The sequence below is a fragment of the Stigmatopora nigra genome, chromosome 7 (assembly GCF_051989575.1).
Source record: "Stigmatopora nigra isolate UIUO_SnigA chromosome 7, RoL_Snig_1.1, whole genome shotgun sequence".
Taxonomy (NCBI): domain Eukaryota; kingdom Metazoa; phylum Chordata; class Actinopteri; order Syngnathiformes; family Syngnathidae; genus Stigmatopora; species Stigmatopora nigra.
The window spans coordinates 4017636-4031361 of record NC_135514.1 but is presented as its reverse complement, the minus strand read 5'-3'; the positions used below and the strand labels follow the sequence as shown (position 1 = coordinate 4031361).

The 13726-nt window shown below is 36.3% G+C and overlaps 1 protein-coding gene across 1 annotated transcript in view; it reads right to left on the bottom strand.

The window, feature by feature from the left end:
• Positions 1-3066: 3066 nt before the first annotated feature.
• LOC144199946 (nuclear factor of activated T-cells, cytoplasmic 1-like) overlaps positions 3067-13726 on the bottom strand; it is a 51261-nt gene continuing 40601 nt past the window's right edge. Inside the window, exon 10 of the mRNA XM_077721850.1 lies at positions 3067-4884. Coding sequence (XP_077577976.1) covers positions 4829-4884 — 56 coding nt within the window. The 3' untranslated portion in view covers positions 3067-4828. The remainder of the gene's footprint in view (positions 4885-13726) is intronic.

Sequence of the window (13726 nt, the reverse complement as noted above, 5' to 3'; positions counted from 1 at the left end):
CTCTTGACTAGCCAGGGCTTTTACAGACGCCCATTAAGCATATCTCTAATGTACGCTACAATATACGTACGTCAACGTAAACATTTTGGATCTGTGCTATAACATTTACAGCAAGGAATGGAAGACTGATTGCTTGTGAAGTCTCTTTGAAGAAATATAGCCTACAAAGTGAACCAGAAAAGACACATGCAATTCACTTCTTTGTGGGGAATTAGAAAAAATGGTGTCTAAAACACATGCAAACTGTTGATATATAAATGGTTAAAATAATCGGAGAACTCCAGTGGGTTCTGACTTTTCTGTTTGGAGTTTGCATTTTCTTGTGGATTTTGTCCAGGTAGTCTGGTTTTCTCTCACGTTCCAAAAATGGTAGGGTGGTTGACTCTCTTAATTGGCCTTAGGTTTATTGGTCTCATCTTGCCCTGTGATTGACTGGCAACTAATTCAGGGTGTCCCTTGCCTACTGCCCATAGTTGGCTGGGATAGATATTAAAGTGGCAGATTTCAGTTAGGCACCCTGGCAGCATAAAAAAAAATCCAATATGCATATTGTCTTAAGTCCCAACATTAGATTGAAAATCAGTGTGGAGATTACCTTGAATTAAGACAGCTAGAATGGATGTTTTGGTCATTTTTTTTAGGAATACTACTCTTACATTAGGGATGTCCAAATTATTCCACATAGCTGTTTTTTGTTCCAACTGATCCAGTACGGACTGATTAACCAATGAGTCCTCTTCTGAAACAGGCAGCACCTGACAGCTGATCAACTGATTATAGTTTTAAGGCTTGGGTACGTTAAAACGTATCCTCTTTTTGTTGGTTTGAATGAAAGCTTCACCCAAGCCTTTATTTTTGTGAGTAGCACCAATGTGTACCGCATGTTGTTGAAAGCGAGGGAGTGTATTATCAGCGTATTTGTTGCAGGTGATAATATCCCTTTTTAAGCCTATTGTCTACTTGTGATTGACCAGAAATCCAAAATAACAAAGATTCAGATGCTGTTTCCATATAGTTTCACACACCAGGGATAACCAGGTATAATCTATCATTAGCAGTAATATGTTTTGTCACAAATCCTAACAGCAAACCTTTATTGTCTGATTTGTCAGTGAGGGAGTTATTATACATTTTCAGTGTAATTCTTACAGGATCAGGTTCCAAAAACATGCACAGTAGTCAAGTTGGCTATTCTAAATTGTAAGAGCAAGAATGATACTTTTTCTCATTTTGCGATTAGATGGCCACTAATTCAAGGTCTTCCCCGCCTATGGCCCGTAGTTGGCTGTGATAGGCTCCAGATTTGTTTATTTTTTTTATCGGAGCGAAAGTTAGCAGGAGACAAAACAGGTATCATCTTCTGAGTTGTGGGGATTGATATGAGAATGTACGATGTGGTGTATTTCTCAGTAATACTGCAGATTTCTAAGTAGTTAACTTTGGTAAAAGAATCTGATCGTGCAAAGTCATTTTGATTGCTATTATGTGGTGAATCTCATTCCAAAGATGGATTATGATGGAATTTTCTTTTCTAAAAAAAACATCACCCTTGTGTTTTTCTTTCAGGAGTGAAAAGCTTTGAAAAATAAAATAAACCAAATCCAACAGGGTTCAAGGAGAAAATTGTCAAAGTATGCATAAATAAGTGGAAAGCATGGCCTGGCTGAGTCATTTCTTCACTGTCTTCCAAGGAACTGCGCTGCCAGTGGAAGAAGACCAAGGTAAAGAATGAGTGCCAGGAAAAAAAAAGGGGGTGTGTCTGCCAATGTACCATATATTGTTGGGCTATTTTGGGATTTTCACTGTCATACAGGGGAACACCGCCTAGGCCTGCCCTCGGTCACTGTAGAGACAGGTGCTTCATAAATTTGATCGATGGAAAAAGGTTAGCAAAGTGTCAGGTGGTACACAGGAGTATGGCACAGCTCCCACAGCGAGGAGCTGTTTCACACGTCTCACTGTTAACAATTCTCCCCGGAAAACACACAGGCCTCTACTTGCAGTCGGATCTTAAGCAGCGTGTTGCATTTGATAGCTTGATATGAACGTAAAGTTAAGATCAAAGGTTTTGGCAGTGACGAAAATGTATCTTTACAGGTTTCTCTTATATGGTAAAACAATAACAACGGCTAGATTATGTTTTTATTCATTTTTTTAAAGATAATTTGTGCGAAGAATCATCACTTTTAATGATGACTCTTCTATTGGGTATCATTAAGAATCAGCAAATATCACAGCTTCACTAGATGGAATGAGGGGACCCGGCAGGTGAGTGGTTAGCGCGTTGGCCTCACGGCCTTGGGTTCAAATCCATGTTGGTCCACCTGTATGGAGTTTGCATGTTCTCCCGGGCCTGTGTGGGTTTTCTCTGGGTACTCCGGTTTCCTCCTTCCAAAGACATGCATGATAGGCTGATTGGACACTTTAAATTGCCCCTAGGTATGAGTGTGATTGCGCATAGTTGTCAGTCGTCTTCTTGTGGCCTGCTATTGGCTGGTCACCGATTCAGGGTGTCCCCCGCCTCTGGCCTGAAGTAAGCTGGGATAGGCTCCAGTACCCCCTACCACCCTAGCGGTTCAGAAAACGAATGAATGAATAGTAGGAACAAACATGAAAACAGACAGTAGTACTACTGTCTTGGTTCATCCACTTGCGACTCAAGATCAAATTAAAGACAGTCACAAAACTTCTATCAATACTATTTCATTGATTAATTCTTCCATCTTAATAACTTAAGGGGCAGGGCGTAAAATGACAAACAAATTAATCTTCACAAATGTACATGATGATACTTAGATAGATAATTGGTATTGTCCAACATATCTTGGATGCATTTTTTGGGGATGTTATAGCAAACAAGTATGCAGGGAAAACCCCATATTGGTACTTTGAGATCTCCATGCCGGTTGGACAGAGTCTGGGAATCCTTGGTCTCAGAACATGTGGCAAATAAAAGGATTTAAAAAAAAAGTCATACAATTCTTAATCATTGTAATATTTTATTTAAACAAAACATATAACAACCAATAATTATTTTAATATAACCACAATAATAAAAAAGAAATAAATCATTTAGTTATTCCACCTTTAGCGTAAACACAAACACTCAATAAATGTATACTAATAGCTCAAAAAGAAGTGGGGACTTAAATTATGCATGGTCACTACATCAGTTATATTACACCTGAATGCACTTGAAACACATTTCATTGTCCATAAATATATCATATAAATGAGACAAATGCTTCACCTTATGCCTACACAAAATCCTAGAATCCTGGAAGGACAATAAGGCACATATTAGAAACCTTGTTCATATAGTTATGTCATGCTTTCACACTACAGATCCAAGAATTGTATGCAACAGCTACATTGAAATCAATTATCTGCTAAGTAATATGCAAAAAAATAGGCCAATGTGCATGCTTCAAAAGACAGGTAACATTGAAAAGACAGGTTAAATATAAGAGCAGGAAAGAGAGAAACATTTGGTATGGCCGTCTGGATTTCCATTACTTGCCTCTATTTCTATGGTAAAGTGCATAATATTTCTTGTATTGGACGGAATCACTCTAGGATTAAAGTCAGGTGGTGTCTGGGGGAGAAGGAGGGGCTCATGGACAATAATATCACCAAAGATAAAATCCTTTGGTTTACACAGATCAATTATTGCCAGTTGGGTGTAACAGTCATGTCCGGTCGTCATTTAAATAACCAAGATCAGTAAGTGAGATGCTAACATACCTTTTGCTCATTTATACATCAAATCTGCAGTGCAAGAAGTAAAAGATTAAATGATGTAAGGTTTTTCTTGAAATTGAGCAGGTAAACATACCATTGTTTAACAAATATGAGACTGAATTTGCCCCATTAAAAAGACTCTGAGGGTTTTCAATTCCGTTGAAATGTTGGTTGTTATGATCAGGAAAAAGCATTGGTCCCGTGTTGGATAATGTTAAATGATTGTCCGGGTATTACTATGTCATAGACTGTCATGACACAGCAGGCACTGGGTGAAAACTGTAAGAATGCATAGAAATATATTTTTTTAAAATAACAAAACAAATGATATATATATATATATATTATATTATATTGGGCTAGACGATATGAAAGATTTTTTAGCAAAATGCGTAGAATAAGCATAAGGCATATTGTCAAATGTATTCATACAAAACAATATGGTACTTAACATTCAGTATAAATGAACAATGAGAAAAAATTGTAAAAAAAAACAATATATATTTGTTCACATACTTCTTATGTCATTCGTAGCTATTGTCAGTTTTCCCCACAAACAAATCAAAATGATACAAAGTGTCATAGAAAAATGTTGAACTGTGAGTTATAATTCATCATCATTTGCATTTCTGCATCGACGGTTGTCTTTTCATCTCTACAAATAAGGCACGATTCCCTTTTCCGTGGTCTGACAGCATAAATGAAACAAAGTGATGACACATGACGGATAATTTTGTCCCATTAGCTTGTCCATGCACGTATACATAACATTAACAACACACTCCAAATGAAGATTGTCATTTGTCAATTAAGGCAAGCCTTGCCCTTGATATCACTTCCCATTTGTCCAAATAATATTACATATATACTTACATAATTCTAAAAGATATGCAAACATTGCCAGGCAATTAAATTGAATCTGCAGAGAGTCATTGAAGCAGAGGGAACAGTTTACAATGTTGAACTGATGGGGTGTCTTGGTCATGGCGGCTCTTCATCTTCTGGATCTTCTCTCGTCGTTTGTATTGGTTTTTAGTTGATAGTTGTGTAAGTGTTTACTGCTTCTGCACAACATGTAATCAATGATCTATGCATGAGTGTGAACGGAAATGCTGGAAAGGTCATTCCTGATGATCTCGTTAACTGTGGAAACAAAAAAGCACTGGGTCATTTTTCTACACCAACGCTGGTTGGTGTTCCTGTGATTTTACTGAGAATTTATAGGTTACATGATTTAAAAGAGTGTAACTTTTTATGGCAAAACATTTGAATGGTAGCATGTTTGTGTATATTTAAACAAGAGATTTTAAATTCATACAATTATTATTCCCCCATGAGCTATTACAAATCTTTAATACCTGGTATTGGCATAAAATAGATATTTTCAGCTACCAAACAAAACAGAACTATTCACTCAATATAATGGGAACATTTCCCAAACCTGTTTTATTGGATTTTTCACTGAAAAACTTATAGGACAAGACTCAGTAGGGATGCTGTACACATCTCAAACCATCTCATGTAAAAACAAGACATTGGTGGAGTTCAGAAATACCACAACCATGGCATTCAAACAATCTTGTACTTTAAAAGTCATATCAGCCCCTTACACACATCTCTTTACACATGTCATCCTCGTGTCTTTCCTGTGCCCGAGCCTTTCCCACAGTCAGCAGGCACAGATCAGCCCGCTGCCCTTATCTGTTTTGTATTCTTTGGCAAAACAGAGGGAAGTGACTGAGAAGATGGCGAAGACCTTGGGCCCCTGCAGCTCAACACAAACAAGAAGCTCCCCGCTTTTAAAGCTGGTTGCGATAAAATTTACTGATGTAGACAGAGACAGACTGGGTCTACTAGCGAAGAGTCAGGACAGGAAATCCACCCACCTTAAGGCAGTGTGTTATTACAAGATACTATTTGGTGACACGCTAATTCAGTCAGGGGAGTTATTTAAATAAGAAACAACATGAGAAAGTCACTTGACAGTTCAAGAGGCATGAGCACATAATCCAGAAATCAGGCGAATTATATAATTTTGAGCCTGGTATGTGATAAAGGTCTTTATCTTGGTATATTTTGTAAGGTATTGTTTCAAATTGCAACACAGTTTATAACTGATCATAAATCATAACATCAAAGATTCCACTTTGAAAAACAGAGGCACACACACATTCACACACACACACACACGCACACATACAATATGGGACTCACCTCCCGCATCAGGAGGAACTCCCATTGGAAAAACACAGCCTGTGCCAACACTGCAAGCTGTTTTGAACTCTATTTGGCTCAACAGTCATTTACACGCTCACGGTTATTTTTAGCTCTCCCATTGCAGGGCATGAAGGAAGTACGCACACGTTAAACAATTAAACCTTCCCACTTTTATATAGATCCTTATCTCTGCATCCAATCGGAGAAACAGTTCCAGTTAAGCCTGAGGCAGGAAGGGAGAATCCTAGAGTTTGGCATTAAAATAATAGTGTGCGTGTGTTTGTTTTTAGGGTAAATTTCATTGTTTTTTTTTTATACTTTAAACTACAGTTTCTTCCATTTACTGCTTCCAGTAAGATACTTTCCACTGTCTCTAATGGTATTCTTCCATGATGTGAATCTGGTGTTTGCGTGGCATAATATGTGCAAGTGTAAGAATACAAAACAAAAACACAAAATGTGGTCAAATGTAATACCTAAAGAAATCACCAAAAACAATATTTTGAACTGTTTCCTGCTGTACTTTTTATGCAGTGTAGGAGGGAGAACCTTCTCACAAATTGAGGCAAAGATCAAGCCCCTCTCCATCCCAGTTTTTGGCATGAAGTTAAACATAACAAAAGGACAAAGTCAGGTATGTGTCACGGCAGACATGTGAAAACATTTAATTTGGGAATCAATCTCACCTCTAAAGTGACTAGATAACCTCAAATATGCAGCATTAAGGAACGCAGTCAGACATGCTTGGGAACATTTTGTTCTACATGGAATCTGGCTGCAAAATGTCATTCTAATTCATAATAGGCAAAGACAGGTGGACCTTTTAAAAAGGATGGCAATTTTTCATTTTATGTTGGAACTAATTAATCGTGTCATATCAGTGTACAGCTGGGTAAACATATTTGGTTTGGTTGTTTTTTTTTCTCCGACTTAGTTCAGGAGTGCTGTCTAATCATGGAAAGCCGTAACTGAGAGGATACACTCATGAATAAACAAAAACAGTGGAAAAATGAACTGCATTAATCCCCTGGGACAAAAAGAACAACATGTCACATTAGACTTACTCAAGCTTTTGTGACATTGTTCATTAGAAGCAGAGCTTTTGCAATCAGTGCACCATAGGGCCGACCTGTCACGACAGATATTTGCATTCAATGCACAACCGTGAGTTACAAATATTGAACAGACATTGAAAGAAAGACAAATATATACATGTATTTAACAGACATTCATTATAGTACCATAAGTGTATTGTGTATTGAATAGGTAAATGAACCTGGTACAGATTCAAAAAACCTTGCAAACTAAAACTGGTAATAAAATCAACATTTAAGTTTAAGGCAAGCTAAACAAAAATAGATCAGCTTGAAAAAACAAAAGAACAAACAAATAAAATAAAAAGACAAAACACTGCGTCAGTGGGATTTTTTTCAAGTTCTAATAACATAGTGTAATCTAGTCAATAGGTTAGAGCACTTATCCCACCACACGACTTGGGCATTTTTAAAGCTAATTAAGGCCAACTGCATACCTGTCAACCGCGGCCAATTGCTCCCTTTTAATAATGATTGCAATTCCCCCATTTAAGTCATAATAACCGTACAATTGCTATGTGGCACATATTTACTCACGTAGGATATGCTTAAAAGTCTAATTTTTTCCCCAAAAGTGGATGTACTAGTGCCCAGTCAGTCGGTGTGCCTTTTGTATCCACTAAATTCAAGATTCTGTAGATGTCACTGTATGATGCTATCAACTTGACTGTCTGGTTACATTGCTTGTTGACATGCTATGTGGAAGGGGAATGCGCGTGCGCATATCATGCTTGAAGCATGACAATATTAGCAGTTGATCATTACGTTTTTGTCTGTTACCAGTAAAGGAGACGATCCGGATTAGGCAAAACAAAATCAGTTTTACCAAAAATTGGACAGTACAAAATGTTGTTACACAGCATACACAATGGGAAATGATAAAAAAACGTATAAAATACAAGGAAACCGTATAAGTTGACAAGTGTGCATTTGCCATGTTATTTTGTGGCTCTACCCAGAGGAACACAACAGGATATATTTAAATATTTCAATCTTTTGTCCCGCCCAATGTAAATGGACCTTGTTTTAAACAGCACCATTATTTGCTGTAAAAATAAAGCAATCAATCGCTGACATATATTTCAAATTTGGCATCCTGGTCATTGCATGCTGGTTATTGTTTAACTGAATTGCTCCTTCTGTAACTCCACCCATCCATTCATGCAGTCAAGATTCAAACCTACAATCAATCTCTTGACTGAGATGCTTAAATGCAAACCCAATATCATTGTGTTGCACTTCTGTAGAAAAATCCAAAATTGAATGAATTATAAAAAGAAGGCATAATTGTTTGCTAATGTTAGAATAATGTCAAAGTGGCTTTTTTGACTATTACGTGTCAAGTATTACAGGGTTCAGTGATCGGCAAACTGAACCGAACTATAGATAATAAATGGAGTTTATGATACCAATTTTCTGGGTTTAAGAACGACAACACTCCAGCAAACTATTCCAGACCTTTTATTCCAATGCAAAATTAATTAGAAGATCGCTCAAGGGCAGAGACACCAGCTGTATCATTAAAGCAAATTAATTCACACCCCAATCCAGGTGAATATGTGATAATGCAATGTGTAACTCACTATTTTTTTTGTCTAGACAACAAGAGTACATCATTTTTGGCGTCTCCAAACAAAGCCCACCGCAGTAAGCACCTTGTCTTGGTTTCCTTCCTTTTACGGTAATTTAAATTTTCTCAAGCCATTTTCTTTGATCGAGTAATAAAGAAAACAGTATGATATCCATTCTTTAGCTATAATTAACAAAAACTGTTTACAAAAATGTAATGCTTTGGCGACAATGTGACCTGGAAGTACTTGGTAAAATATATTTTTCCAGAACTTCCACTCTGCATTATGCCATGGATTCAGCCGGCAGCTGACTAGTCTTTGCCTAGACTGTTAGTAATGACTATTTAATAACATTGGGGTTTCTTTAAAATGCAGTGGATACTATGTGGTCTTAAGGTCCCACAGTAACTCAGAGAATTCCGCAGATGAAACATGATCTTCAGCTAAATCAGTTGTAAATGGTAATGAGCTGGTCTGAGAGTGACGTTACCTTCCGTCGGCTTCTGAAATGATCTCACAAAGTAGCACCTCTGACCTAATGTCTGTAACAGAGGTTTCCTGCCAGGGACTTCTGTTCTTACATTTAGTCTCAGGATACCCTTGGAGAAAAGGGCATCTTGAACTTTGCTCACTTTCACTGCAGGAATAACGTTTCAGCTGTGTTGGGGTCATTGACTTTCATGCTATAGTGAAGGCTGATGTTTCCTATGTTTTCTCAACACTTGCACATTATGAAATCAGCTTTGTGAGAAAGGTGGTAGCTTCCCTCTTTTGTGGTGCTCCAGTTCTCGCATCTGAGGAAGTGTGCTTGTGTCATAGAATCTGGATAATACAGTATGAACACTACTCGCAAGAGTCAAAAGGGGATGGTTAATACAAAGTTAAACCTCATACGAACTTCATTTGGAATTGATTTGGTAGGGAAGCCAAACTAAAGATCCAACTTGCCGGAGAGACAATTGAATTTCCTGCTACATATTGCTTTTGTTTCCCCCCCTATATCAAATCTTCTCTAGGCTTCAGCAGAAACACTTAATGGACAATTTGCTCCCTCCTACACAGACACGACTCAAATGGCTGGGTGGAGAGACTGACTACGTCACTTATCCTGTACTGATAACAATATGGTGAAACACGACAAGGGGTTAAGGGTTTAGAGCAGTGGTCCCCAATCTATTCCAGTTAAGGCCGCCGTGGGTGTGGGTTTTCCTTCCAACCTGTAAGAGGAAACCTTTCCACCAATCTTGTATCCTAGAAGTGCAATCAGTGGATTGAAGTCAGGTGCTTCTTTTTTTTCAGCAGACACCTCATTGGTTAAACTGTTTGTGTTGGATCGGTTGAAACAAAAACCTGCACCCACAGCTGCTCTCGAGGACCGGTTTGAAGACCTCTGGTTTAGAGGATGACAATAGTCCAAAACAATATGAAATATCAGGTTAAAATGACCTCAAACAAATGGTATGTAATTTGAAGTATGCATATTTCAAAACAACTAATGTGAAAGAGACGAAGTGTTCCATGAATACATCACCATGATAAAGCACTTCATAAATCAATTAAGGTTTGCAGTTCGACAGTTTCTAATCTGTCACTGTAATCCCGTTGGGTTTAATGATATGATGATATATAGAGAGAGTGGAGTTCATCTCCAAAACTTTGTTCAAATGATATGCCCAAATCTTCCCATGTGGAAACACTTAGTTTAGCACTTATATATGGAGGATGGAGGCATTAAAATGGTGAATTAACTGAAGCAGTTTGAGGACAAATGTGTGCCCAGGCCACAAGAGATTTAGAAAAATACTCATAAATCCTAATTTCTTCACATTAGCACATCTCTATACAAAAAAAAAATAACTTCACAACTGTCATGTACATGCCAAATCTAATGATGACAGTTTTGACTCTTAATTGTGGTACAGGTTTAACCAATTAGAAGTATTATGGCTAATGACGTGTAAAAAAACAGGCAGAAAATAACCTAACATATGCAAAGAGCTGAACTATTAGTTTTCTTCTTTTTTCAATTTCAGATTTTCTTTTTGGACTTTTAACTTCTCATTGGGCTTGCAGTGATTTTTTTTCTGCATATTCCAGTTTACTTCCACATTCCGAAAACATGCATGGTGGTTATATAGGTGACTGACTCTATTTAAAGCAAACCTAGGGAAATGTGTAAATGTGTTTAATAAAAAATTGAAAAATACTGCAACCATCCAATTTGACCAATATTCCTAATTAGATTATAGAGCTAAATTGAAATTTCCACCTCTGCTGTGCTTGTTTTGGTTGCAGTGGTGTGTAACCATTGTCTTTAATCATGCACTCAACTAATGTGCCCCTCCCTATCTCACCTCCCTCTGTGTCTCATAGCATCACTTCCTCCTCCTCTTCATCTTTTCATTTCCTTCAAGACCCAGGAGACTGCGGGTGTGCCCGTGAGAGGGGAGTCCCAGGGAGGATAAGGAAGAGGTGTTTACATCATGGCTGCTGCTTTCCAATAATCCCCTCACTACTCTACCAGGCATTAAATGGTTGATCCGTCCATTTTAGGCTATTTTGGGCAAAAGGTAATGGTTGAATGGAAATGTGAGACACTTTAAAATTAAAGAAAATACATTATTTATGAAGATGAAGTGTTTATGTTCACACAAACTGGTCTCTCAGATTTAGTACTGGCTCAGCCTTTTGTCACGCCATAAAACCATCAAGATTCTGCTAGTTAGGAAACCAATTTTAAGAAAAGTCTGCAAAAACATTATAGCTTGATGTGGTTATTCACAAGAAGCTCAAATGCTGGCATTTCAGTGCAGACTAATATTTAATATGAATTTGAATATAATAGTTTTACTTAATTACTTTGCTCTTACCTAGTTTACCACTTCAAAGTATCAGGACCTTGCTCATCTCAGTTTACTAGTTATATTTTTATATATTTATTTCTTTATTTTTATTTATATAAGGCAGCTTGATGGGTGAGTGGGTAATGCGTCAGCCTCACAGTTTTGGGGTCTTGGGTCTAAATCCAGATCGGTCCACCTGTGTGGAGTTTGCATGTTTTCTCATGGGCCACTCATGCTCAAAATCATATCTAGGGACAATTTAGAGTGTCCGACCAGCCTACCATGTATGTTTTTGGGATGTGGGAGGAAACCGGAGTACCCAGAGAAAACCCATGCAAGCCTGGGGAGAACATACAAACGCAAAACAGGAAGGTTTGACCTTGAGATTGAACCTTCCATGTCAGGACTATGAGGCCGACACGCTAACCACTCATACACTGGGCTGCCTGTACATAAATAAAACCTTTTTTTAGTTATACCGGTCATCTGGGACTTATTTTGTTTTATATCACAGAAACCTGGGATTTGTTGGAATTTGTTCTGACTTTTTATATTCAAAGTACAGTGAAGAAAGGACGCAACTATAGATTTGAGAAATGAGAGGAGACGGATTACATTTTTTTGTATGGCTCATTACCAACCTGTGCATGATAAAATAACTCAACCATCTTATAAACTCACATTAACTGATTTTGAATAAGAAACGCATGCTCCTGTGGAGGCTGAGGCAGAATATGAGCATGCTGAAACAATCATACTTGGGCCAGTTTCGCTCATCTAAATAGGAACTTGGCTGAGTGAAGGGTAGAATGATTTATAATTGCTTTTGTGTATTTGCTTAAACTTCTTTAAATCACCTGCTGCAAGTTAGTTGTAAGGTGGGATTTTGAAATTGTTTTCTTTTATTTATACACAGAGACACAGGATCCTCTCTGTCCTGCAAGGTTAATCTCAGTGCATACTTTATTGTTCACTATCCATCATAGACAGATGGCTTCGACTGACTCCCTTCTGGATCTTTATTTTAGATGGTTGGTTTTCTATGTGTAAGAAAAGTGTGGCTTCTGGTTAGCATTAATTAAATCATTACTTGTAGTGATTGGATTTGCGTCAAGTGTGTTCTGATTTGCAACACCACTTTTCACAAAATATTTCAATGGTTCTGGCAAAAAGAAATCTTTCATATATAACCAGTAAAGTTCATTTTTTCATATTGTATATATATATATATATATATATATATATATATATATATATATATATATATATATATATATATATATATATATATATATATATATATATATATATATATATATATATATATATATATATATATATATATATATATATATATATATATATATATATATATATATATATATATATATATATATATATATATATATATATATATATATATATATATATATATATATATATATATATATATATATATATATATATATATATATATATATATATATATATATATATATATATATATATATATATATATATATATATATATATATATATATATATATATATATATATATATATATATATATATATATATATATATATATATATATATATATATATATATATATATATATATATATATATATATATAAACCAAATGCTATACTGCAGAAGACAAAAGAGGGTGTTTGACATTTAGTATTAAATCCAATTGTACTATTCAACTGTATTCCAAAATTTCAAAATGAATTATGACAACATTTGGTTTAATTAATTAATAAACAATTTATATTCATTTCCCTGCAACCCTTGTGAGGATAGGTGGTTCAGAAATTGAATGAATAACAATTTAACATACACATTTCGGGGTTGAATGTAGTTTGTGCATTTGAATAGTGAATCTCTTCTTTGTCAGACCATAAAAAAAAAGATTAGCAAGCCTTAAATGTGTTTTCCTATTTGTTAGAATGTTGTTTTGAAAGCAGCTGAGCATAGCTGAATCCAATCAGGAGAGTCTAGGGTCCTTTTGAATGTAATTGTTGTAGTGGGTCACAAGCCAACACAGGGACACTTGCATTCGTCCCTCATCAAAGATAAATACTGTATGTTTACCTACAGTTTAATAGACCACGTGTTGCAAAGAGATTAGTTATAATCTTTAATTTGGATGCGTTTTATTACTCTTAGATTTCTTCACGATCAAAGAGGGTACACTAGGTTAGTGTGCGTGTTTGTGTGTGTTCGGCAATGGGGATAACTGCCAGGGAAAAATCAC